Source organism: Erinaceus europaeus, chromosome 5 (assembly GCF_950295315.1).
Source record: "Erinaceus europaeus chromosome 5, mEriEur2.1, whole genome shotgun sequence".
Classification (NCBI taxonomy): Eukaryota; Metazoa; Chordata; class Mammalia; order Eulipotyphla; family Erinaceidae; genus Erinaceus; species Erinaceus europaeus.
In genome coordinates this window covers 47936489-47964270 of record NC_080166.1, presented here as the reverse complement: position 1 = coordinate 47964270, position 27782 = coordinate 47936489, and the positions used below count along the sequence as shown (strand labels likewise).

General features: G+C 40.2%; 1 protein-coding gene across 1 annotated transcript; it reads right to left on the bottom strand.

Annotated features, from left to right (window-relative positions):
- Positions 1 to 21321: 21321 nt before the first annotated feature.
- On the bottom strand, positions 21322 to 25683 carry HTR1A (5-hydroxytryptamine receptor 1A). The gene is made up of 2 exons (XM_007537302.2): positions 23275 to 25683; positions 21322 to 21562 (listed from the first exon to the last, which is right to left on the bottom strand). The coding sequence occupies exon 1, from the start codon at positions 25152 to 25154 to the stop codon at positions 23907 to 23909; it is 1248 nt and encodes a 415-aa protein (XP_007537364.1). The 5' UTR covers positions 25155 to 25683; the 3' UTR covers positions 21322 to 21562; positions 23275 to 23906.
- Between the last annotated feature and the right edge of the window lie 2099 nt (positions 25684 to 27782).

Here is a 27782-nt window from a genome sequence, read left to right as displayed (position 1 = left end):
TATCCATAAACTACTGCAAAATATATACCTGAAAGCAGGATTACACTAGAGTTTGCAGTGAGTACCTCCCCAACACTTCCTCTCCACTATTCCAATCTTGGGATCCATGTTTGCTCAACAAATTGATTGGCTTTGTATGTTAACTCTCTTTTCAATCACCAGGTTCCAGATGCCACCAGGATGCTGGCTAGGCTTCCCTGGATTGAGGACCCCACCAATGTGTCCTGGAGCTCAGCTTCCCCAGAGACACACCTGACTAGGGAAAGAGAGAGGCAGACTGGGAGTATGGACCGACCAGTCAACACCCATGTTCAGCAGGGAAGCAATTACAGAAGCCAGACCTTCTACCTTCTGCAACCCTCAACGACCCTGGGTCCATGCTCCCAGAGGGCTAGAGAATGGGAAGGCTATCATGGGAGAGGGTGGGTTATGGGGATTGGGTGGTGGGAATTGTGTGGAGTTGTACCCCTCCTACCTTATGCCTTTGTTCACTAATCCTTTCTTAAATTAAAAATTTAAATAAAAAAAAAAAAAAAAGAAATAGAAATTCAAAAAAAAAAAAAAACTCAACCTATAAAGCTACTCTTCAGTTTTTTTTTTTCTGTTATCTTTGCAAAGTATATTTCACTCTGATTCTTCTTTGTCTAAAAGAATTGTCTAAGGGAAAATGTCTTTCCAAAATATTTCCTTCAATGCCAGTGGAAGAGTAAACTGGCATGATATTTCTGAAAGATAATTTGGCAAGTAGAATCAAGTTTTAAAATAGGCAAATCCTATAAGCCAGTAAATCTACTTTTAGGGATGACCTCTAAAAAAGATACTTGTAAAAATGAAATAAATCAAAGGCAACTCAAATATACAAATTTATGCATCTGGCATATAAAAGAATGGTCTCAAAAATATTTAAGGACATAGGATTGGAGTGGTATATTGCACCAAAGCAAAAGACTCTAAGGAGGGAGAGGAAAAAGGAAGAAAACTTTTGGAGGGGCCTAGTACATATACATATGTCAATAACCACAATGTAAAGTATTATGCCCCTCAATAAATAATAAAAGAAAAACGAAAAAGAAAAATGATTATCAGAGAAACAAAAGTTATGTGTCTGAGTCCCTGAAAGGAGGAAAAATGAACAATGGAGTACACCTTTACGGGCCCAAACCTTGTTTATATCAAGATTTACAATACAACAAGCATTCCGGGTAACCGAGGAGTTGATTCAGCAGGAACTAGGACAAGTGGTGGAATACATGGGTAAATAGCTTCAGGATACAGGAAGCAGCGGTGGCTCTCCATCTACCTCAGCACTTAACACTGTCAACTGACTCCATATTCAGAGTCAGCCTACCCAGAGGCATGTCCGTGGAGCTTACAGGTAACTTTATTGGGTACAGAGTTTTCCTGGTGCTGACTTAGGTATAAAGTGTACATCAAGTCTGAAATAATCAGTTATCTGCTTGGAATGTGCTTTCACAAATCAGTGCTGGACTTGGCACCCAATGTGGAAATGTTTGTCCTGTTTTGACTCAGTGTGCACTCCTTTGTTCAGTTTGAGAGTTTATATCATGTGACACTAAGCTGATCACACTGCTGTATCTGTCTCCTGTAGGAAGAAGATAGAATCCTTTCTTTTGCAGAACAGGAAGGGTATGAGCGAGACAACTGGCCAGCATCTGCTGCCCATTAACATCCAGTGATCCTGAGTGAGCTGGACTCATCTTGACCTGTCTCTTCTCTACATAAATAATGAAGAGACATATTTTTTAATATGCTAAAGATACACGACATGGCCGACATGTGATTTATTGTGATTTATATGTTGTTGTCACTGCATTCTTTCTCTCATCAAGTGACTTTTCTTAAATAAGAAATAACTTTACTAAAATGCCATCAACACATCATATTTTTATGGTATAAGAAGTTGCAATAATTTCTTAACATCTATTCTATTTGCATTTGAGTTTCTATTTGAATTTGTAAATGATAGTGATTTAAAGTGAAATTGTTGGCACATTCTCAGGAAAAATTAATGACACCTTCTAATCTCCCCATGATAGGATGAAGCTGCCTGGATTCAGATTCTGACATGAACCTCCACCCAATAGAAAAGATTACCTCAGATACTATCAGCAATGACAGACAAGTGCAGAAGGGCTTATACCAGCATATGTCTCCCATGGTGGGATTTTACTGAGTAGAGCCCCCAAAAGATCCTCTTCATGGCATTTATTGACAAAAGGATGCATTACATCAAAGTATGGAATGAGAGACATAAAAAGCATCTCTTCAGGGATGTGCATATCATTATAGTTAGTGGTTGACCACTAGGGCATTGCTGTGTAACACTTCAAGTAGCCTTCTGGCTAGCAGTAGGTGTTCATCTTGGACATTCTATACTCTATGAGGGGCAGCAGTGTTTGCCATCACATGCAAATTAATGGAGCTTTTTGACACAACTGCTCCTTAGTTTATAATATCCACTAGTTTCCCCTCAGAGAACAAGAGCTATACCCAGAGGGAAACATGAGTGACTACTGTAGTGAAGCAATCTTTTGTTCTATACATTGCTCTCAATAACTGAGGAAATGAAGCAACAGAAAATTACCAGGGCAAGATTGTACCAATAAGCAATAGGCATAATAAGTAAGAGATCTCAATAATAGGTGTCTACAGAAAACTCCAACCCCCCAACTTAAGTTCATTTTCACCATCATGCAACAGGACCCCAATGGTGCTCTGTTCCTTCCCTTTCTTATTCTTTTGCTTTGGTGCAAAATACTACACCCAGTCCAAGATTCACCCTCACAGTCCTTGAGTCTTAAGTTCTGTTCATGAGCAAGATCATTCAGTATTCATCCTTTTCCTTTTGGCTTAATCACACCTAATGTAAATTCTTCAATTTATATCTACGAGGAGGCATATGAAACAACTTCATTATTTTTAACAGTTGAGTTAGATTCTACCACAACTTTCCTAGCCACTCATCAGTCATTGGACATCTGAGTTGCTGCCAAGTTTGGGCTATTACAAATTGTGCTGTCATGAACATTGGTGTGTTCACTAGATCACTAGATCACTACCTATGTGCGTCTTTGTTTCCTTTGGATATATCCCCAGGAGTGATCTGAGTCATAGGGTGGGTAAGTCCACTTCTATCAATATCATTCTAATGAGTCGCCAAACTGTTTTCCACAAAGGTTAGACCAGTTTACACTCCCACCAGCAGTGTGGGGGAGCTCCTTTCTTTATTTTTTCCATTTTAAAAAAATTTTTATTAGTGATTTAATAATTATCAACAAAATTGTGGAATAAGAGAGGTTTAATTCCACACAACTCCCACCACCAGAGCTCCATATCCCATTCCCCCACTGGAAGTTTCCCTATTCTTTATCCCTTTGGGAATATGAGCCCAAGATTTTTATGGGTTTAGAAGGTGGAAGGTCAGGATTCTACAATTGCTTCTCTGCTGGATAAGGGTGCTGACAGGATGATCCATACCCTTAGCCTGTTTCTATCTTTCCCTAGGATGGGATAGGGAAATAGGGCTCTGGTGAGGTGAGGTACCAGGACACATTGGTGAGGCTGTCTGCCCAAGGAAGTCATGTTGGTGTCATGGTAGCATCTGCAGCCTGGTGGCTGAAAAGCAGTAAGATATTAAGCAGAACAAATTATTTAATAATCAGGGACCTAAAGGTCAGAATTGAGTAGATGAGATGTGTGGTCTCCCTTTTGGAAAAAGCTAGGAAGTCTATTTCAGGTACATTCCAAGGTGGCCCATGACATTACTAATTTTTTCTGACTCATTGAGCCTGACAGCTAACATTCATGTGTGCTAAAGGAGATGATGTCAGAGTTGAAAGTAAAACTAGAAATCTGGGTCAGAGACAAGAATAATGCCCAAATACTGGAAATGTATATAAATACCATTAACTTGAAGCCCCATCGATCTGATCTGGGGCCCATATTCAGCACAAGAACCTGTGTAAAGTCTGCATCCCTGTATGTCTGAGCTCATATTCCATGGTCATACCTAGGAACATTCTATGCTGCACTCATTTCAAGTCCCATCTTCCTCAAGTGGCAGAGTATGTTGACCCAGCCTCCCTTCTGAGAGTGAGGCATTTTCTACCATTGTTGTTCCACATTGAGGCCAAGATCCTGCAGAGGCCCACAAGAGGGGCCACTATGCTGCTCCTGAGGGAGATGACCAGTGATGATGGAGAGAGGAATCTGTTAGAGGTCTAGTCCTGTCACATCTATGAAGAAGTCCCAGGATTCCATGACGAGGGTCCTAGATGGTGGAGTGACCTGATAGTGACCAAAAATAGCCATCCCTAACTTATGCCAGTCTCTTGCCTGTATCCAGATTTTGAAGTCCTTTCTTTATCTGACAAGGTTAGCCTTAGAGTGATTGACAAGAGTGAGATATGCGATAGGTGAGAAGGCTATTGAGGTCTAAGTAGAAGCTATATGACTAAGTAAGTACCTTGTGTCTTTTTTAGGTCTTTCTACTTCCTTGCTGCACTACAAACTGGTTGTCATTTCTTTGTTTTGTTGTTTTGTTGTTTTTTTTTTTTTGCCTCCAGGGTTATTGCCAGGGCTCGGTGCCTGCACCACAAATCCACTGCTCCTGAAAGACATTTTTTTCCTTTTGTTACCCTGGTTGTTTTACCATTGTTGTGGTTATTATTATCATTGCCACTGATGTCGTTGTTTTTGGATAGAGAGAAATGGAGAGAGGAGGGGAAGACAGAGAGGGGGAGAGAAAGATAGACACCTGCAGACCTGCTTCACCACCTGTGAAGCGACTCCCCTGCAGGTGGGGAGCCCGAGGCTCAACCAGGATCCTTATGCCAGTCCTTGTGCTTTGAGCCACTTGCGCTTAACCCACTCAGCTACCGCTGACCCCTGGTTGTCATTTTCAATTGCCATAGAATTTAGAATTAATGCATCTGTATCACGTGGATATAAAAAATACTGATCACTTTGCATTTAAAACCATTTATAGTTTGTTTCTATTTAGGCCATGTTGCTATGAATGATATCTGAGTCAATGGTATCCTGAAGAACATTTAATAAGTTTGATGACACTTCCAATGACTATTTTCTTTCCATATGATTTTCCCAGTCACTGCAGCACTGGGTGTTAGAGAAGACTCCTTGGGATAAGCAAGGAACCAAAGTAAAGTTTTGTCATCATTTTCCAAAAGGGTATTTGATAGGGTATTTCCAAGGGTATTTGTTCAAAATGACATATGTTTTCTCTATGAGATCAGAACCACAAATTTATCACAGTGAAGCACATATCACACGATCACACATTGTCACACCATAAAGCCTTTTTGAGATGGAAAAGATTTTTTATTCTCATTGTATCCCTGATTTTCTGTATCTTAGAATCAATCGTGGCTTTTGTTTGTCAACTGTTTTCTTTTTTAATTTTTTAAATTTTTTTAGAATTTATTTTTTTTTGATTTATTAATGAGAAAGATAGGAGGGAAGAGAAAGAACCAGGCATCACTCTGGGACATGTGCTGCTGGAGATTGAACTCGGGACCTAATGCTTGAGAATCCAATGCTTTACCCCTGTGCCCTCCCGTACCACTTGACTGTTTTCTTAATAAAAATGTCTCAGACTTAGTTGTAGACCCAACACATCAGAATCTCCAGCAGGCATTGTATATATCCATATACTTGAAAGTTTCTCTGATTGTTCAAATGTTCATGTAAGATTAAGAAGAGTCAAATAATTATTTACATCCATTAGTCTTCAAAACACTACTTGAGTAGGTAATGTGAGGATTATTGAGACTATGTCATCCTTTCATTCCTAGTTATTCATTGAAATACAAAGCCTGGAAAAACACTGCTGTGAAGTCATTTCACCCCCTTCATTTTACTTAACCTTTTACCTTCCTCTCAAGGTTTTATGCATCTCACACAAACTGCAAATTCTGAGAATGCTCTTCTCATATTTGAAAGCAGACCACTGACATTGTTGACACTATGACCTTTAATCTTAGCTGTTAAGCAACCTTCATTTCCCAGTGAGTACTTCAGAATTTTCCCAGTCTGTAGTCTAATAAATATCTAAATGCGGAAAACATATATGAAGACTCTCATCAATCCTTTGTTTATTTCAAAAGATTTGAAGAGGCTAAAGGGAGGAGGTGGGAAAAAGTAAAAAGGAGCTGGGAATCCAGTACCCCGTGATGGAGAAATATATCCGTTTGGTAGTGAGTGAGATGTCTGGACACATTGGGAGATTTGAAATTGCAAGACTGAGGCAACAACAGTCACATAAGACAATATTTCCTTAATAAAAACTGAATTAAAAATAAATACTGCAAACAAATGATAACTGCATTTTTCAGGCACCCAAAATTCAGTAAAACCTTGATAAATGAGAAAATTGATAAAGTAAGACAAATGAATGGTTTTATAACTTCCCTAAGCATTTTCAAAGATTTGCACAAGTTGTTGGACAACATTTGGAAAAGAAATTATTCTGAATAAGCAAAAACCATGTAAAAATAGTTTAAATTATAGTTTTATTTAATTTAAAATTATCTCAAGTATTAAAATAGAAGGTATTATGTCACAATACTAACAGCTTCAAAATTAAAGCCGAAAGACCTTTGTTCCTGGCCAAAATGGCATATTAGGAGCAAATATTTGGAGGGAAACAACAGCAGATTTCTCCTTTAGGTTAAATATTCTGAAAATCACACCACTTAATACCATAGTTATTAGGCATCAGTTCTTATTCCAGTTCTCATTTAAGTCTGTACTCTGACTTATGAAATTGTATGATATATGCATTCATTATTCAAAATCTAAAAGAGGAGTCATACAGCAATGAAATACCACTTTACAACTGTAGAATGTCATACATCAGAAAGGACAGAAAGAACACATGTTTAAAAGGATGTGGAGGGGGGGAAAGACACTTCTGCACTACTTGTAGGAGTTTAAAATAGTCTAACCATTGTGCAATGCAATTTGGAGACTTATCAGAACAATAGATATTGCCTACCATATGACCCAGCTATTCCTCTCCTAGAGATTTACCCATATGAGACAGAAACACTTATCAGGAGAGATCTGTGTACACCCATGTTCACCACAGCACAGTCTGTAATTACCAGAACCTGGAAGCAACCCAGATATCCAACATTAGATGAGTGGCTAAAAAAAAAAAAAAAAAAAAAAAAGCATATATATGTGATGGAATATTACTCAGCTATTAAAAGTGATGAAGCTGTCTCCTTTGCATCCTCTTGGATAAAACTTGAGGACATTATGTTGAGTGAGATAAACCAAAAGGAGAGGGACAAACATCAGATGATCTCATTCATTAGTGGGACTGAATAAAATAGGGAAGGGAAGGGAGAGCACAAAATGCTACATGAACTGGACATGGTGTCTTGCACCAAAGCAAAGAACTTTGGGGAAGGAGGGGAAAAGAGAGGAAGAAAACTTTGGGGGCCTGGTGTATAATGAAATTGTATGTATATATCAAAGACAGCACTATAAAGCATTAACACCTTCAATAAAGAAAAAAGAAGAAGAAGGGGGGGAGAGGGAGAGAGAGAAAAAGGAAGGAAGAGAAAACAAAGAGAACTCAAAATTTAGGATTAGCAGAGTGAAAGCATAAAAAGGTAGTGCAGAAGGTTAAGCGCATGCGGTGCTTAGCACAGAGACCGGCATAAGCACCCAGCTTCGAGACCCCAGCTCCCCACATGCTGGGGGGTCTCTTCACAAGCAGTGAAGCAGGTCTGCAGGTGTCTATCTTTCTCTCCCCCTCTCCGTCTCCACTCCTCTCTCCATTTCTCTCTGTCCTATCCAACAACAACAACATCAATAATGATGACAAAGACAACAAGGACAACAAAATGGGGGGGAAAAAAGAAAAAAATCAGCCTCCAGGAGCAGTGGATTGGTAGTGCAAGCACTGAACCCCAGCAATAAACCCTGGAGGAAAAAAAAATTAAGAAAAAAAGAAAGGCCTTATTGCTTGAGATAACTATCACAAGTATGTTAGTGGACTCTACAGGATCAATTTGAAATTTACTTCTCTTGAATATTATGCCTGAGCTAAATATAATCTTCAAATTAGCCTGTAATTTTAAACCTACATCATAATTCTACACCATTTAATTACAGAAGCATGTTTTAATTAATTAAGTGGTGATCTGAGATTTGGAGTTTAATAATCCCTTGTGTTTTGGCGTATGCATGAGAACACAGAAGAGTCTAAAAGAAGATGAAAGCAGGGCTTTTGCACAATGGTACCACTAGTGTGTTTTCCTTTTATAAACACAGTGAGCCTGCATCTTAATTCTCCTACCATGGATTTCTTTCTCAGAGGCTTCAATGTACCCCGAGCAGGTAGCTGGGATTACTGACTAGTATGTAACTTTAGCAGTTTAACTTGTGTGTGTGTGCTTTACATTTCTACAGCCCAATGGAGATAGAAAAATGACATGGTGTTCTATGGGGGTCTGGCAATAGTGATCAGGTTAAGTGCACATGGTGCTAAGCACAAAGACTGGCTTAAGAATCCTGGTTCAAGGCCCAGGCTCCCCACCTGCAGGGGGGGTCACTTCACAAGTGATGAAGCAGGTGTGCAGGTGTCTATCTTTCTCTCCCCCTCTCTAACTTCTTCTCCTCTCTCCATTTTTCTCTGTTCTATCCAACAACAATGACATCAATAAAAACAACAATAATAACCACAACAACAACAACAAAAGGAAGTAGGGCTGGGGGAAATTTAGGCTCTATAGAGGAAGTGGGAGGTTCCCGCTGTCTTAGAGTTTAAGAAGGCAATAAATAGTTATTGCTTCTCTAATTCCATTCCAGGTGGTTCACTTCCTAACAAAGTCCCAAAACCTAGATATAGACCAGGTCCCATGAGTTAGAGCATATGTTCACATGTATCCATAAATTAGGGGAAAATATGTACCTGAAAGCAAAAGTACAAAATAGCCTGCAGTGAGTCAGTATAAAGTTCAAAATGAAATCGTGTCTACTTAGACAAGATACCCTCCTCACCTACTTCCTATTACACTTCTCTCACTCACTCCAAAGCTAACTTTATCAAAGTAAGGACTGCAAAAGCTGAATAAGGGCAAAAGACTGGCAACTATCTACAAAACAGAGATCCTCCAACTCTTTATCTACACTATTCCAGCCTTTAGGTTTATGATTAGTCAACAACTTGTTTGACTTTATATGTTAACTCTCTTTTCAGCCACCAGGTTCCAGATGCTACCATGATGCCAACCAGACGTTCCTGGACAGACAACCCCACCATTATGTCCTGGAGCTCTGCTTCCCCAGAGCCCCGCCCCACTAGGGAAAGAGAGAGGCAGACTGGGAGTATGGATCTACCTGTCAGTATTCATGTTCAGCGGGGAAGAAATTACAGAAGCCAGACCTTCTACCATCTGAACACCATAATGACCCTGGGTCCATACTCCCAGAGGGTTAAAGAATAGGAAAACTGGGAGTCAGGCTGTAGCACAGCAGATTATGCGCAGGTCGCGCAAAGCACAAGGACCGGCATAAGGATCCCGGTTCGAGCCCTGGCTCCCCACCTGCAGGGGAGTCGCTTCACAAGCGGTGAAGCAGGTCTGCAGGTGTCTATCTTTCTCTCCCTCTCTCTGTCTTCCCCACCTCTCTCCATTTCCCTCTGTCCTATCCAACAACTATGACAACAATAATAACTACAACAATAAAACAACAGGGCAACAAAAGGGGAATAAATAAAAATAATAATAATAAAATAAATTTTAAAAAAAGAATAGGAAAACTATCAGGAGAGGGGATGGAATACAGAGTTCTGAGGGTGGGAATTGTGTGGAGTTGTACCTCTCTTATCGTATGGTTTTGTTACTGTTTCCTTTTTATAAATAAAAAATTAAAAATATAATAAATAAATAAAACCAAGAAGGGTAACAAAAGGAGAAAAAAAAGCCTCCAGGAACAGTTGATTCCTGGTTCAGGCACCAAGCCCCCATCAATAACCCTGGAGGCAAAAAAACCAAACAAACAAATATGATATGGTGTCCTATATGTAAAACTCATGGGAAAGTTAATAGGCAGTACAAAACCAAGGTGAAGTTTATGGTATTTTTGTTCTTGGAGTATTCCTAGATTCTTACCTATTTAAAATATCTGAATTTTTTTTCTTTATATAGTAGCAAAAGTCAATCACATAACCAGTCAGCTAGTTCAAAGTTTCTTATTCCTGTAACTACTAATATTTTGGACCAAAACTGTTGGTGGGGACTGCCCTGAAAATTTTAGGAAGTTTAGAATCATCTCTGATACTTATCCACTGTGTGTTAATAACACTCCACCCCACTCCCCAGTTGTGATGATGCAGAAAGTCTTTAAACCCAATAAAATGTCACTGGAGAATGGAAGATTTCATATTGCCTCCAGTTGATAATCACTGGCAAACCCTATTTTATATATGTTGAATAAAATTATTTGAAAAGTATATTATATTTCATAAGGCATGCTCATATATGCCAAATAACAAATTCTGTGTATATATGTAAATATTCAAACAAAATCAGAAGTAAATCTGTCAGATCCATTATTACTCCACTAGATGTCATTAAAATATTATTAAAATGGACAGAAGCATATCATGTAGAGTTATATAATAAAAAAATCTCCCAAGGTAAGAGCACAATGTTTGAAATTGAAACAGTGAATATCTGAGTATGATTAAATGCTATGTCACCAAAACATAGTTACAAAATCAGAAACAAATAATTAGATCAACCTGGGAGTAAGGCAGTAGTGCAGCAGGTTAAGCACAAGTGGCACGAAGTGCAAGGACCCGCCTAAGGATCTGGGTTTTAGCCCCCAGCTCCCCACCAGCAGGGGAGTCCCTTCACAGGCGGTGAAGCCGGACCGCAGGTGTCTATCTTTCTCTCCCCCTCTCTGTCTTCTCCTCCTCTCTCAGTTTCTCTCTGTTCTATCTAACAACAACAACATCAATAACAATAATAACTACAACAATAAAAACAATAAGGGCAACAAAAAGGAATAAATAAATATTTTAAAAATAAATCAATTTAAAATTGATCTTTTTCCTAAATTGCTAGAGCAAAAAATTGTAATGTCTCCAAGATGATAGCAATCAAGTGTGTGAGTGTGTGTTTGAGATTATAATGGCTTGGTGCTTTAACAGTGACCAATAGGAACAGCCCAGATTCTCAAAACTTTTTAAATTTGCTGTTACCTCTGGACTTTCCAGTATTTAGTGACCATTGAATGAAGATACAACAAACAAAGAAATATCATTAGCTCACATTTTATGGTCTTTATTGCTGTTGTTTTGGTAGCTCGAGTTTACCTGTCATCTGATTTGTTTGAAGAGGCTTAAAAGTAGCAATACTTATATGGGTAGGCAGGTAAGTAGATGATGATAGATAAGATAGATGATGATAGATAATCGATTAGATAGATAAAGATAGATGATAGATTAGATAGATGGATAATAAATATAGATAGATTAGATAGATGATAGATGGATAGATAGATAGATAGATAGATAGATAGATAGATAGATAGATAGATAGATAGATATGGATAGATGATAGATTGGATATATGATAGGTAGGTGTATTATAAACAGATATAGATAGATTAGATAGAAAGATGATAGATGATAGATAGACAGACACAGAAATAAAGGAAGGAAGAAAGAGAGAGAGAAAGAAAGAAAGAAAGAAAGAAAGAAAGAAAGAAAGAAAGAAAAGAAGAAATAGGTATTCCATAGCTTCTTCAATCATGTGTCAATGGGAATTTTGGTTGTTTCCATATATGGGCTGTTGTAAAAAAGTATATACCTCTTTGAATTAGTGTGTTCATGTATTTTGGATATATGTCTAGGAGCAGTATTTCTAGGTCATAGGGTATTTCTGCATGTGAAATATAAATGACCACAGTGATGAACTAGCAACAAAATGGTGATCAGAATCTCTCAGAGTCTATAAGAACTATGGTAGTTATCAGTCTTTCTATTTTTCACCCCCCAAACTAGTTCTTCTATTTTTCATTTCCCCATTTCAATGTTGCATGAATATCCTTCAATTTTTTATTAGTGATGTAATCATGATTCACAAGTGTGTACTTTACTCAACAGGTCACCTTATGTTTCACTTATGTTTATATCACAAAGCCTAGCTGGTAAGGAGTGGGCTAGAGAAAACTGGTTCACACAGAGTATCAGAGTTCCAAGTTCTGACTACTGCTATCAGACCCTCCTCTCTCTATAGAAACTTCTCTTTATACAGCTACCAAGTGAGAAAAGAACACTGGATATTCTTATATTTTACATTTCTGCATGGATTATATTAGTAAGTGACCAGTCCCATAGCCATACAGCAAGGTGATATACATATATCTTCCCTAGTCACAATTTTACAAGTTCTGGACAGATCAGTGCTATCCTTATTTTAAAACTATTTTTTTTCTTTTTTAAAGTATTTTATTTATTTTATTTTTGAGAAAGATGCAGAGAGAGACACAAAGAGGAACACCAGAGCACTGCAAAGCTCTGGCTTATTGTGATGTGGGGGGATTGAACATGGACATTGGAGTCTCAGTCATGAGAGTCTCTTTGCATAAACATTATGCTGTCTACCCCACCCTTAAAACTATTTAAAGCTATAGCAAGAGTTAAAATTATATGATAGCGGATAAGGGCCCAAGTTGGGGAGTGAGAGTGCCCAGTGTTTTCTCAATCAACTATCACAGGGTGCCTGAAGAAGTTCTACCCAAGCAATCAACAACAGTAATCTGCTAACTCCTCAATAAAGATTAAAAAGTAATGAATGATATTCTGGGAGTCAGGCAGTAGCACAGCAGGTTAAACGCACGTTGTGCAAAGCGCAGGGCCAGCTTAAGGATCTGGTTGGAGCCCCAGGCTCCCCACCTGCAGGGGAGTCACTTCACAGGCAGTAAAGCAGGTCTGCAGGTGTCTATCTTTCTCTCCCCCCTCTGTTTTCCCCTTCTCTCTCCATTTCTCTCTGTCCTATCCAACAATGACGACATCAATAACAACAACAATAATTACTACAACAAAGTTGGGAAACTCATATTTTCAAATTTCAAAACTTAACTACAAAGCTACATTTATTAAGAATGTTTGCTAGTGACATAATCATATCCAGTGGAGTGTAATCAGAAGTTTAGAAATAGTCCCTTACACTCTAACTTAGTTGATCTTTATCAAGGATAGTATAAATAAGTCTATGGTTCAGGAAGAGGAGATGAAGGTGGAGGGTGTGGTGTTCTGTCACTTATCATGGGGAAATGTTAATTTGTTCAAATAGTACAAGAAATGCAAAACAATTATTATGATTCTTTTGTCATCACCAGGACTTCAGTGTTTTCAGCTGCCATTTTAGATAGAGAGATAAAGACAAAAGGAGAGAAGGAAAGACACTAAAGAAGCAAAGCTTCCCTCCAGTGGTGTAGTGAAAAGTCAGACTGGAACCTTGATCAAGTGCATTACAAAACAAGCACCCTCCCAAGTCATCTTGTCTTGAGGTCCCCAAAAGCAAAGTTCAAAGCTAAATCTCTTACTTATATAATAATCAAAAATTAACTGAAAATGGATTGACTTCATACATATATGAAATATGGTCTACCCATATACTGGAAATTTACTGGTATAATACAAAGAAACTAAGCATTAATACATGACACAAGGTGAATGAAATTTGAAAACACCAATTTAAGGAAGTTAGTTACAAAAGACTAATAGCGTAGGAATATATATATATATATCATCCATAATGAGAAAGAGTCATAAAAAGTTATAGTGGGAAATAGGGTGTGACTGCTAATGGGCAGTTTTTTCTAGAGAAAATGATAAAAATGTTCTGAATCAGGGAGCTGGGTGGTAGTGCAGCAGGTTAAGCGCACATGACACAAAGTGCAAGGGCTGATGTAAGGATCCCGGTTCGAGCCTCCAGCTCCCCACCTCAGGGGGTCTCTTCACAAGCGGTGAAGCAGGTCTTTCTCTCCCCATCTCTGTCTTCCCCTCCTTCTCCATTTCTCTCTGTCCTACACAACAACAGCTATGACAACAATAACAACTACAACAAGCACAACAAGGGTAACAAAATGGGGGGGGGGGGGGGATGGCCTCCAGGAGCAGTGGATTCATAGTGCAGGCACCAAGCCCCAGTGATAACCCAGGAGGCAAAAAAAAAGTTCTGAATTCTGTTGTGGTGATAGTTACACTGGTCTGTGAATATACACTGAAATCTTGACTTGTACATCTTAAACAGAGAGAACATTAATTATCTTTCACTATACTTATTTTTAAAATAAAACTATAGATCTCTTTAAGTATGGCACATACCTTGTCATATACATAGTCCAGATTCCAGCCTTCATACCACAGAGGAGGTGTCATGGCACTGGAGGAAGTTCCAGCACTATGGTATCTCTATCTCTCCCTCTCTCTCTCTCTCTCTCACACACATTGTTTCTCTGTATCTTTAACTGAATAATAAAAAAAGCAATCTAGAGAAGTGACATTACACATGAACAATGCCTCAGCTCTGCAAAGAAAGAGGAGAGGGAAGGGACAGGTAAAAATGGGAAAGGGAAAGGACGAGGAGGAGGAGGAGGAGGAAGAGGAGTTGAAAGAGGATGGAGAATATAGCAAGAAGATCTGTGAGAGTTTCTGATTTCCATGACTCAGGTTCAGGCCCAGCTCCCAGTGCACTATGCACTAGGAGAATCTTCAGTGATGTGGTATCTTTCCACTTAAGGAGATATATGCCAGAATATGAGGTTATAAGACTAAAACTATAAAAGATTCCATAAGACCCCTTTCAGGACTTCCCATTACTTGATTGGGCATTATCCTGAACTAAATGAATACTAATTCTTTCAACCTCAGTGGTTATGCTATCTAAACTGGAAAAGTCCTAGAGCAAGAGCATACAGATCTCCAAATGTGCTTTTTTTCTCCCAGAAATAAACCCTTTGCAGCTTTCATAGAAAGTTGCAATATATACATATACATATACATATACATATACATATACATATACATATACATATACATATACATATACATATACATATACATATACATATACATATACATATACATATATTGAGTGTTCAGTTTCACTATACCCAACCTCACATCTCTGGTAACTCAGCTTCTGTTCAAATATCCCCCTTCTAGTAACCATTTTCCAAGCACCACCCTCCACAGCCAGTAAGAACTAGCAACATTTTTCTCCTCAAATTCAGCACTTCTTCTGTATCTTACTCTATTCCCCACCATAATATTGATCCCCTTCTGATTTGCCATATAGATACTTGATTTTGTTGTTGTTATCTTTAATCTTTTCTCTTATCCTCTAAATGTAACTTCTTTTAGTTTGTTACTGTATCAGGTAACTTGTGAGAAGTTGTCCCTAACAGTACCTATTTACTAATGCCCATCTATTTAATTCATAAGAGTCTGCTTTGACAATTGAGTGGAATGAAGTTAAGAGGTTTCTCTGGTGTCAAATGTCCTCATTCTTGTGTCCAAAGTCAGTTGCTGTGTCCATTGCAGTTGTCTAGACTATGATGAAAGTTGTCTGTGATGACTCCTCTACTCCAGGTCATTTCTCAGTCTTCAGCAAGTCAGCACAGATTTATTCACATGACATTTGGGCAGGGAGCATGTAGCAGAGTACAAACCCTCAGGAGTTCCACGGACAGAACTGGCATGACAACAATTCTGTCCCTTTCTATTAGTCAAAGCAAGTTACAAGGCCATCCCAAATCCAAGCTATCATAAAGTTTCCACAACTTGATGATAGATCCTGAAAATCACATTGCCAAGAAAGGAAAAAAGTGGCTGCATGTAGGAAAATATTTGTAGTCATTTTTGCAAATAATCAACCATAGAGTTTTCATTTGGTTTATTTAGTTGTCTTCAAGCACTGAGAAAAGTGCCTAAACAACCAGTGCAGCAGAAATTGTAGTCAAATGAATAAATCAACTGTCCACCACTCCCTAGCCAGAGCCACGACAAAATATCACCTCCTTTGCTACAAATCATGAAAATATAGTTTTTACTTTCAAAAAAGCTACAATGTGTATGAGTTTTTGCAATTAAATTTTTTCTATTCTTTTAAAGTTAAAGCCTACTTCTGGAACTAGTTTTCTTTCCCCTTTCACTCTTACAAAGTCAGATTAATTAATTCCAGATACCACGAAGCACACCAAACTTTATAGAATACTTCCCTTCCAAGGACCTTGGAGAAGTTTCAACACTTTCTCATCAATCTTCATGGCTATAAAACAGGATAGTGAAGTCCCAGCGTCTTTCCTTTCCTCCTCCAGTCTCCCATCTAGCCTGTTTCTGTTTCTTTCTTTAAAAATAAGAAAAATAATAGGTACACAGTAGATGGGGTTTACAGTCAACAATATTTATACCCCTTTCCAATATTAGAGAGCTACTCTCTTCTCTGATCCAGCTTTCTGGTCCTCTTTCCAGCCATGACATCATCTCCCACACAATAACTTGGATTCACCTGCATATCAGATTTCAGGCTCAGGGAAAAAAAAAAAAAAACTACTATAGCCACAGGCCCTTTGGAATATAACTAAAATATGCCTACTAGCTATATACAAAATGGAGGACCCCCCAACTCTTCATCTGCACTATTCCAGCCTTTAAGTTCATGATTGATCAACAATTTGTTTGGCTTTGTATGTTAACTCTCTTTTCAGCCACCAGGTTCCAGATGCTAAAAGGATGTCGACCAGACTTCTCTGGACAGACAACGCCACCAATGTGTCCTGGAGCTCAGCTTCCCCAGAGCCCCACCCTACTAGGGAAAGAAGGAGGCAGTCTGGGAGTATGGATCGACCTGTCAACACCCATGTTCAGCAGCGGGGAAGCAATTACAGAAGCCAGACCTTCCACCTTCTGCATCCCACAGTGACCGTGGGTCTATACTCCCAGAGGGTTAATGAATAGGAAAACTATCAGAGGAGGGGGATGGGATACGTAGATCTGGTGGTGGGAATTGTGTAGAGTTGTACCCCTCTTATCCTATGGTTTGGTCAATCCTTTTATGAATAAATAAAAACAAATTTAAAAAAAAGAAGAGAAGCAAAAAAAAAAAAGACCAACTGAGACAACACAAAATTATTTCTTGCCTCAGAAAAATAGTTCTTCACAGTATTGGCTAAGGAACGTTTCTGAAAGTTCTGGGTGGCTATGTAGAGATACAAAGAAGTGGGCCTGAGATAGCTTCAGATATTGAATTTTCTGTGGAAACAACCCATTTCTCCATTCCTGTTGGGCAGTAAGCCAGCCTCCCCCTGCTTAACTCTGTGGTCTATTTACATAACCTATTACCTAAGAATCCCACTGGTTCGAACTGTCTTTTTGCTCCGCCCCCTCTCCCAGTCAAACCCTGATTTCCACCACTCTCTTTTCGCTCCACCCCCTCTACGTCACATCCTGTTTCCACCCTCTGGCGAGTATAAATACAGCTGCTCTTCTGATTAATGACACTTGGAATTGCCTTCTGGCTGGGAGAGTCCCAGAGTCTCTCTCCTGCTACGCTAGCCCGGAAGGAGTTCCTGATCCCTTTCCCATGCAGCAGCCTAGATTGGCTCCAGTTCTCTCTAACCCAGAGAGCACTTGCTCAGGAAGAAGCACCCTCAGGCTATCCCGGCACATTCCTGTCATTGTCATATGACAAAGTCAGCTAGAAAACAGGAAGGATTCATTGGATTATTTACTTCATGATTACAGATTTGCTAGGAATATGTAGGTTAAGAATTTAGCAGAATTTCTGTGCTTTAAGATGTGATCTGAAAAGCAAAATGGATCGCTCTCCTCTCCATTTGGTCAACTAGATAAACCCAGTCTTCCTGACTTTCTCCTCTCCATTTGGTCAACTAGATAAACCCAGTCTTCCTGACTTCACCTATTAACATATTTGCTAAGGCTTGCAAAAGGGGAAACTTCAACACTTTGGTATTTTTCTTCCTCTCCCTGTCTCTCTGTCCATGTCTTGTTTTCTACATAAAAACATCCACTCAGGAAGTGAAACCCTAGTGACAATGACAATAACAAAAAGCACTGCCTACACTGTGGTATCTTCAGTGTACTCTTCTTCAGAGCCTGTTGTGTTTCCTGGAATTATTATGCATTCTTAAAAAAAATAAATACTGCAGAAAACTTCAATAATTAGGGAAATAATCTAATCACTCTTCTGCTAGATACCAGTCCTCCTCACATACGTCCAACCTGATGACAGATTGTGAAAATGTTATGACATGTACCATTACCTTTCTCAGAAGTCCCCTGCCATCTGTACTGGAAATTCTTTTAGCAGAAGACAAAGTCTTTTCAAATCTAGAGATAAATTTGGAAAAAAAAAAAAAAACTAGGAAAAGGAATTCCCATCTTCTCCCTTTCATTCTTTTACCCAAATCACCTTGGCTCAAAACCTCATCAACATCTTCAACTCCCTGTCCCCATCCAGACACCACGTCCTGCCAGTTCTTTCTCTGAAGAATTTTTCAGTCTCATTTTCCATTCCTTCTGCCAGCAGCCCACATTCAGATCTTTACTGCTTCAAACCTGCATCAACGAAATGATCTCCAAACAAAAATCTGCTTTTATTCTTAATGGTTTCCACTATCCTAAATAAATGTCTTACTAGTCTCATATCATAATGTCTTTACACATGATCTCTGGAATACCTTTTTCTGTAACAATTCATATTATTATACGAATCTTATGCTTTAGTTAGAATAGCTTAACGGATATTTCCAAAGGATGTGTCACTTCAAATTTAAGTGGTATATTGTATGACAATCACTTGGCAAAAAGCATAAACATTATGTAAGTATGAAATGCTCTGTTATGTTCCTGTATCTGGTTATTCTGTTGTTACCCATGATGTTTTACTTATTTTGTCCTAATTTAAATGCACTACCTCTGATTTTACATTTTTTTGTCTAATTACCCCAATGCCCACTCTTCTAGATTTAGGTTCATTATTATCATCATGTCTTTCTCTCTCTTCCCAGACATTTTAAATTGGCTCCTCACATGACAACTTCTGAGCATGCATCCAAGAATCAGCACCTCTTTAATCAACCCAGGTTATAAGAATTTATCAATCTGAGCAAAAATGTTATGCCAGGCACCCAAGTCAGATTATCTTTGGTATAAGAAATGCTTTCCTTTTCCTACCATACCACAGAGCTCAATTCCAGATTCTCTACACAGTTTTTACTACCCAGTCTTTCTTACTCATTTTTAGCCCACAGTGATCTTTGTTCTCTGAATTCCTAGAGAGCCAAACTCCTTTGATTTTTCCTGTTTAGATGATCCTTACAGTCTGTATGAATGTTTAGTTAGTCTCGGTTGTTATTTTAATAAATCTAAGAAGTTTGAAAACTCCTTTAAGATGATTAAAAATATCCTTTTTAAATTCGTAATCCTTGATTTCAGCAATAGCTAACAAAGTTTTACATGATAACTGCTCATGTGATATTGGTCACGTGAGCTTGCCAATTACACCAGAAGTGGTTGATAGCAGATCTCTATCAGAAATGGATTGTTATGGAGGCTCAGGCTAAGACCCATGGAAAAGAGAAAACCAAGGGAGTAGCATGGTGGTGCATTTGGTTGTGAGCATATATTACCAAGTGCACGGACTTAGGTTTGAGCCCCTGCTCCCCACCTGCAGGGGCGATGCTTCATAACTGGTGAATCAGGTCTGCAGGTGTCTTTCTTTTCATCTTTTCTATCTCCTCCTCTTCTCTCAGTTTCTTCCTATCCTATCTTTTAAAAGTTAGAAAAGAAAACAAAAAGTAAATAAATAGAAAAAATGGCTTCTGGGAGTGATGGATTTGTAGTGTCAGATAAAAGATAAAACCAGTGTCTCCTTGGAGATAAAGATTCTAGAGCAGAGGTCAAGGACCAAGAAGTGATCTGTCTAGGATCCGAAAGATACCAAATGTATCCAGGTCAGGAATAAACTTCTATAACACTTTTCAAATGACAAACTCCACACAATTTTTGTTCTCTCAACTCCTCTGTATTTATTTTTTCATTATTAGTAAAGACATAGCCTGAACTAGGTTTCCTCTAGCTTTAGAGTATACTTTTTTGTGACCATAATAGTTTTGATTTATGTTTTTTCAATTTTCAATTTTTTATTATCTTTGTTTATTAGATAGAAACACCCAGAAATCTAGAGGGAAGGGGTGATATAGAGGGAGAGAGAAAGAGAGACACCTGCAGCACTGTTTCACCACTCAAATCTTTCTCCCTGTGGGTGGGGACCGGCCAGGGGCTTGAACCTGGGTCCTTGCACATTGTAATATGTGGCTCAACCAGGTAGGTGCACCACCACCTGGCCCCTTGATTTGTGTTTATCCTTGGTGTTCACCTGGCTTCATCTAGTCCTTCCACCATCAAGATGATACCAGAAGAATCAATGTTAGCAAATATGACATCAGAAACAGGATGCATTACTAATGAGTCCTGTAGGAGAATAGATATCCTAAGAATTAATTTTAGAGTTAGAAAGATAGCTCACAGATTAAAATGCTGCTTTTTCATGCATATGGTTCAGATTCAAATCTCAGTGCCATGTGGAAGGCGCCATGCCACTGGGGAAAGTTCTGTGCAGTAGTGTCTCCTCGTCTCTCTTTCAAATTTCAACCCTATAGTGTTGGAATTACATGTGTACCAGTCTCCTGTACATCTTACATAAAGAACCCCATGATCAAATAAGATCCATCTAGAAATGAAAATGTCCTTCCACTTTTAATTGAGTAACAAGCTCCAATACTATGAATTGTTTCACTTGAATCTAGGTTATTTTTTTGCCTCGTTAAAATTTCTGGAGCAGAGGAAGGATGTCTGCACTGTCCACTAGTTTAGAATGACAGAATGGGTGCCTGTTTTTTTTTTCTTTTTCTAGACACTGTATTTCTTGTCTACAGTTCCTGCACCCTGCCCATATTAATTTTATATCACATGCTCACATGTAAATGTCAGCTAGACAAAATGCATGCCTTTCTGGCTAAATAATACGAATTTTTATTTCCAAAGACAGATTTTTTTTAAGAAGTCACTGTCCTAGAATGTGCTAATTTTTTTTCCTTAAACCCAGAGACTTACCTAGTCTGAATACAAGATCTTATCTAGATAACTACATTTTAACTCCAATTTTTAAGTTCTACAAACAAATACAAATAGACAGTGATTCAGATTAAAATGAAGATGAATATATAATTGATAACAGTTTATTGTAGCATTGCCATTAGTAAAGTCCTTTATTGTCACAGGGAAGAGTAAAGGCCAATTTTTATGCATATATACTGAATCTTAATACAAGTGCCTTATTTTAAATTTAAAAAGGTCAGCAAGTTTTTACTACTATATAGCTGTTTTGGACTTATTCCTTAAATTCTTTATTACCTTGGCAATTGTACTTCAGTCTGATCGATGATCCTCCCCCTTTTTGTGTAAATCCTTCAGAGTAGGAAGAACAAATGTCCACAAATCACTGTCATACAATTCTATAAAAGACACTGATTAACAGAAGTCTCAGAACTCCAAATGTAGTGCTTGCTGCCCAAAGCATAAGTCACACAAGTGAATTTTGCACTTGAATTCTTTCAAATATAGAATTTTCTCTAAAAAGTTAGGAACACATACAGAAAAATTTGTTGATTTTCATATAGCTCTACTTAATAAATTATTGTGAGAAAAAAATTGAATAATTGTTGGCCTGAAAAAGTCTACATTATTTTCTCTACATAGTCTCTTGTCAGCATTTCATATGCATAGACAAACTACGCATGGATTTCCCAGCATCCTTAAACTTTGCCTGCTTTTAACAGAACATAATACCTGCTTTCAGGTTAGGAGAAACAGATGCCAAAAAGAAGCTTTGTTCCGTTTGGTAAATAATAAAATGGCTTCAAGTAATAGAGCTGTCTTTTCATCTTCTTCATGATATAGTCAAGTGAAGCTTTCACTGGCAACTTTTGAAATTAGATTCTCAAAAGAGGAGACATAGACATTCAAAAAAGTACAGTTGTATAAGAAGAGGGAAATTGGAACCAATAACTGTGCAATTACCAGAAAAGGAAACTATATTTCATCAAAACATCAAAGACTACATCTAACTATAGCAAACTTCTTCAACCTTGGCCATATGAGTGGAAATTTACATTCAAATGGAGCACCAAAATAACTTCCCTTCTGAGGCTGTAAGGAATTATAGTTGGTGTCTCAGTGGCAAAGCTGAAAGAATAATTAGGTTGGGAGTAGAGAGAAAGTTTGGGATCTCCAGAGATTCAGCTAGTTAGCAGCCCATTTCCCATTGGTCTTAGACCAGTCAGTTCTTGTAACTGTACAAGATGCTCTTGTAACTCTGTAGAAGATACTCTTTAGAAGTCAGTGCATTTAAGATAACTGCACCTCCAGCCACAGATAGTATTAAATCTATGGAGACCCATCCTATTGACAGCTGAGAAATGCAATTCAAAAACTAAATTTCTGGTAACTCTGTGTCCTGAACATCCTGGGGAGCAAATCTTGAATAGTGCCCAGACACACAGTAAACAGAGCTACTACCCTATTCAAAATAATAATAATAACAATAATAATAATAATACAATGGAGCAAGACGTGAATTAGTAAGGAAACATCCGCATCATTTGGATAAAATTGCCCTCTCAAATTCCAAGGGAGTGCCAGCCTGAACCTGACCTGAGCACACAGGTGCCCTTCCTCTTGGCTGTCTGAAAAAAAACACCTTAATGAACCTTATTGGTCTGGTCCCAACAGTTCAACAGTTCTAGTAGACCTAAGCAAACCCTGACTTGTCACCTATAGAGGACTGGGAGAGGGGGGAGGGTAGATCCGACTGGTTTCAGTAGGGTTCCCTTGCCAGCCTTAGCCAGACTGCAGAGCTCCAGGAAGCTGCACCTTCGCCAGGCCGCTCGTGTCTCCAGCTCATGCACACCACGGACACCGTGGCAGGCGGGCGCCTCCTGCAGGAAGTTAGAGACGATGCCAGCATGTGCAGACTCCAGCTATGTATACAGAGGTCCGCTCTCCCATCTGCTAATTGCTGATTGTGAATTTCTTTGGTGAGTGCTGTCTCCAAAAGCACACAAGTTGTTTTGTACACCTTCCCCCCTCACTCTTCCTCACTGCCCCAGCCAGGTACTTACAAGTCCACTCGAAGATATAGCTGTGGTCGCCTGCTTTGAATCCAAGAAAACAAAAAAACAAGGCTGTGCACCGGAGAATTATTCTGCGAGTCTACACAGCGAAGTAGGAATTCCCCGGGAACCACCAGCAAGGGGGGAAGGCAGACCCTCCTCCCCTCGCCTTCTTCAACTAGCGATTTAATACAGTCTGGCAAAGGACAGGGAGGGAAGGGGAGAGGGAAGTGTAGACAGGACCTAACCCGGGGGCTGCGGACCCAGGGTAAATGTTTCTAGGGCAAAAGAAGTGAGCCCAAGAGCAATGTTCTGAACCTCAAGTTCAAGTTCTAGCAACCGGGCGATCGAGTGGCCAGGTGGTTTGCGCAGTCGCTTTAATGTGTACAGTGTATTCTTATGGATTTTGCCTTCCTAGGCTGATCTGATGCTTAGGTTCCTCTGACCCTCTGCTTAGCCACTGGGACCTCTGCCCAGAGCGAGCTTCCTCTGAGCAGGGGAGCAGGGGGCTGAGGGAAGGATATAGCGCTGAGATAGAGCAGCTGAGACTCAAAGGAAATGTAGCAGAGTGTCTGTCGTAAATGCTGATACCAGAGGGCTAAGGGCAAAGTGATCCAGGCGAGTTTACTCTTCCTCTCTCATCATCGGCGACAGAACTTGCACTTGATGATCTTTTTAAATGCATTTTGGAAGTCCTTATTGAAATAGGCGTAAATAACAGGATTGAGCAGGGAGTTGGAGTAGCCCAGCCAGTTGATTATGGCGCCTAGCAGAGTGGGCATGTGACAGCTGTCCTCGCAAAAAGGCAGCACCAGGGCCACGATAAAGAAGGGCAGCCAGCAGAGAATGAAGGTGCCCATGATGATGCCCAGCGTCTTCACAGTCTTCCTCTCTCGGGCCAGGGCCATCTTGCGCTTGGCCTCGGCATTGCGCTCATTTTTCTTCTCGAAGGAGGTAGGGGCGCAGGGGACTGCACCGGCCTCGCTAGGCAGGGGCAGGTGCTCTTTGGAACTGCCCACTAGGTGCACCTCGATCACCTCCAGGGCGGCGTCCCCGTCGCCCAGTCTCACCGCACCGTTAGCACAGGGCGCTCCCCGGGCTCTGCTCTCCACCCCCAGCTTCCAGTTTCTGCTCTGAGGCTCACCATTCACACTCTTCTCGGTCGGAGGTCCGCTGCCCGCTCGCTTCTTCACCTTTTTGACCGTCTTACGGATGCGGAAACGCGCTGCCCGGAAGATACGTCCGTAGAGGACCAACATGAGCAGCAACGGGATATAGAAAGCGCCAAAAGTGGAGTAGATGGTGTAGCCGTGGTCCTTGCTGATGGTGCAGGCGTCGGGGTCCGAGCGGTCTTCTGGGGTGCGCCAGCCCAGCATGGGCGGGATGGAGATGAGGAAGCCAATGAGCCAAGTGAGCGAGATGAGCGCCGCGGCGCGCCGGGGGGTCCTCTTATTCACATAGTCGATGGGGTCCGTGATGGCCCAGTACCTGTCCAGCGCGATGGCGCACAGGTGCAGGATGGACGAGGTGCAGCACAGCACGTCGAGGGAGATGAACAAGTCACAGGTGACCTGCCCCAGCGTCCACTTGTTGAGGACCTGGTACAGTGCGGCCATTGGTAGCACCAACACGGACACCATGAGGTCGGTGACCGCCAGCGAGCCTATGAGATAGTTGGCGACGTTCTGCAGGGAACGCTCCAGGGCTATGGCAGCCACCACACAAGCATTGCCCAGCACGGCGCAGAAGATGAGCGTGCCCAGCAGCAGGGAGGTGACCACCTGGTAGATGAAGGTCACGTCGGAGATGTAGGTAGCGTTGCCACGTGTCCCGAAGGGACCCTCAGAGGACGTGGTGTTGTTACCTAGTCCAGAGCTGAGCATCTCCATGCCTGCAGGCTGGCCAGGGGAGGGGGAGGGGAGAAAGAGCCGAGCTGGGATTGTCCCCCCCACCCCTCCCCCCTGGGGTCCTCTGCTAGTCTTTTCGAGAGCGTTTCAAGCTGAAGAGAATGCAAGGACTCAGACAAGAAGTTCTTACTGCTCAGGCGATGGCATCTAGGCGTAGCAGCTTCTAGGAGCTTTCTGGGTTCCTGCTGTCCAGTGTGCTCAGAGACTCCAGCTGAGAACCGAGTTGGACTGAGATCAGCTCCGGGATCTCCGGGCGGTGGAGAGGTGGCTGTAATGTTTGTTTGGCTGTGTCCATTTTACTTGGCCGCTGCCCTACTGACTGCTGGAATTTCCCCCACTAACAAGCAGAGTCTAATCCTGGAAGTATATTTAACAGAAATCCTGTGCTCCTTCGCGGTCACCCTGTGACCCTCCTCTCCTTGCTTCTCTCTTCTCTCCCACTCTGTCCTTATCTCTCTTTCTCTTAAGCTTTTTCCTTCAGCCTCCCCCCCACCACAAGCCTTTCCTTTCAGCTTCCCTTTCCCTTCTCCACCCCCCCCTTTTTTAATCCCTTGGTGTGTTCAACTAACAGCCAGTCTCCTTCTCTCCCACGCTAACCCTCCCCTCCGAACACTTCCCCAACCCAGAGAGTCTTTCCTCTGGGTCCCCGCCCTCCTCTCCCTCTAGCTCAGAACCTTGGCGTTCTAACCCTTTTTTGTAGACAGACTCAGAACTCGCTTGCACACACTGGATCCGCCAACCAGCCAGATCAACATTACAACAACTAACCCCGCCTCCCACCCAGCCAAACTCAAGGGAGGAAAAAAATTTAACTACCTATTGCTCCGGATTTTTGTCATTTAAAAAAAAATCTCCTTAGCACCACCGGGGCAATAAAAAATGAGAAAAGGAAGCGGCGCGGGTGGGGAGAATGGAGAGGTGAATATTCCTGAGCTGGTCTGTAAATTATTGTTAATAGATTGAAAGATGATGGAGTGTAGGAATGTGTCTTAGTTTTTTTTAAAACTGTACTCTGTTTTCATCTCTTAGTCTAACTCCTTTGGGAAGGACATTGTGACTTTTTTTTAACCTTGGGGAATTGAGGAGAGAAAGAAATTTTAAAGGACAGACAAATAGCTGCATCTAAAAGTGAATAAATAATTCAGCTTGATATATTCTCTACCTCCCCCTCCCCAGATGCACCCACACATTTCCAACACAATTGCCCTTTTAATTTCAGTGAATGTTGTTATCTGCCTTCTTGTGGCAAGGAAATTAAAAGGAGGCTAATTTTTTTTTTGTTAGTGTGTTGCAAATTGAGTGGAGCATTTTATATCACTGTTTTCTTTTCTTACCAGAGCCTACAAACCTCTAGGGGAAACGTGGTGAAATCCCTGCCTGGTTTCTGACCTCTGAGGTTTTTAAACTCCGCAACTGAGTTCAGCACCTGGAACAGCTCTGAGCAAAAAGGGCTTATGTCGCCACCTTCTGGCAAGTGCTTTGGAGAGTTCTCTAGAAATCCTTCTCATGAAGCCTAAGTAGATACTGAAGAAATACCTGTAAGAAAGAAAAAGACAATTATAATCAAAGTAACATATGAATTTAACCTCATATCTTCTTTTAAAATGTATGTTATTGTTCTGTTTTGCTCTTAATCATTTATATCAAACCTAATATATATCCACCCACCCACCCCCCTTTTAAAAGCATCTATCATTCTAACTAGGACTCATTTTTAAATTTATCTGGGTCAACACGTTTACCTATGTTGTTTACATTCTTACAAAGACAACACTTTGGAACTTGCTCATTTGGATACTTTCTCCAATGAAAAGAAAAAGAGTATTTGGATTTCCCAAATGAGAATGACTAAACAGAAAATAAACTGGTATGAGCTGGTCTAAACTATTTCCTTTACCTATAAAACTAAATAAATTTCATTTAACCATAGATACAAAAATAGGATTTAATTAGTCCACTAGAACAAATATATAATTTAACAAAGTTCTGATATGCATCCTACTTATATCACAGAGGTAAAGCAAAGACTTCAGCCCTCAAAAACGATGACTCTAGATAATATAACAGGTTCGTTAAAGACAGTAATAGTTTTAATACTGTGTTCAGATTTGAGCTATGAATTACATAATTTTAAATTCTCCAACACCAAATAGAGGAATCACAATGTGTCAAAGAAAATCTCATTGAGATGAAGCATACAAGTAAGTTCACTTTGTTTGGAAATGGATTGTTTTATAATGCTGTCCAGGACATAGGTCCAACTCAACCACTATTCTGCAGCATGCCAGAATAATGACCCTGAATGTCATGGGAAAAATAATAATTATATGTGCTGATACTGGCTACAGACTCTAAGAGGTATTACTTTCATTTGTGAATGTATTCATTATCCTTTATAAGAATCTTACAAGGGAGTCGGGCTGTAGTGCAGCGGGTTAAGCGCAGGTGGCGCAAAGCACAAGGACCAGCATAAGGATCCCGGTTCGAACCCCGGCTCCCCACCTGCAGGGGAGTCGCTTCACAGGCGGTGAAGCAGGTCTGCAGGTGTTTAGCTTTCTCTCCTCCTCTCTGTCTTCCCTTCCTCTCTCCATTTCTCTCTGTCCTATCCAA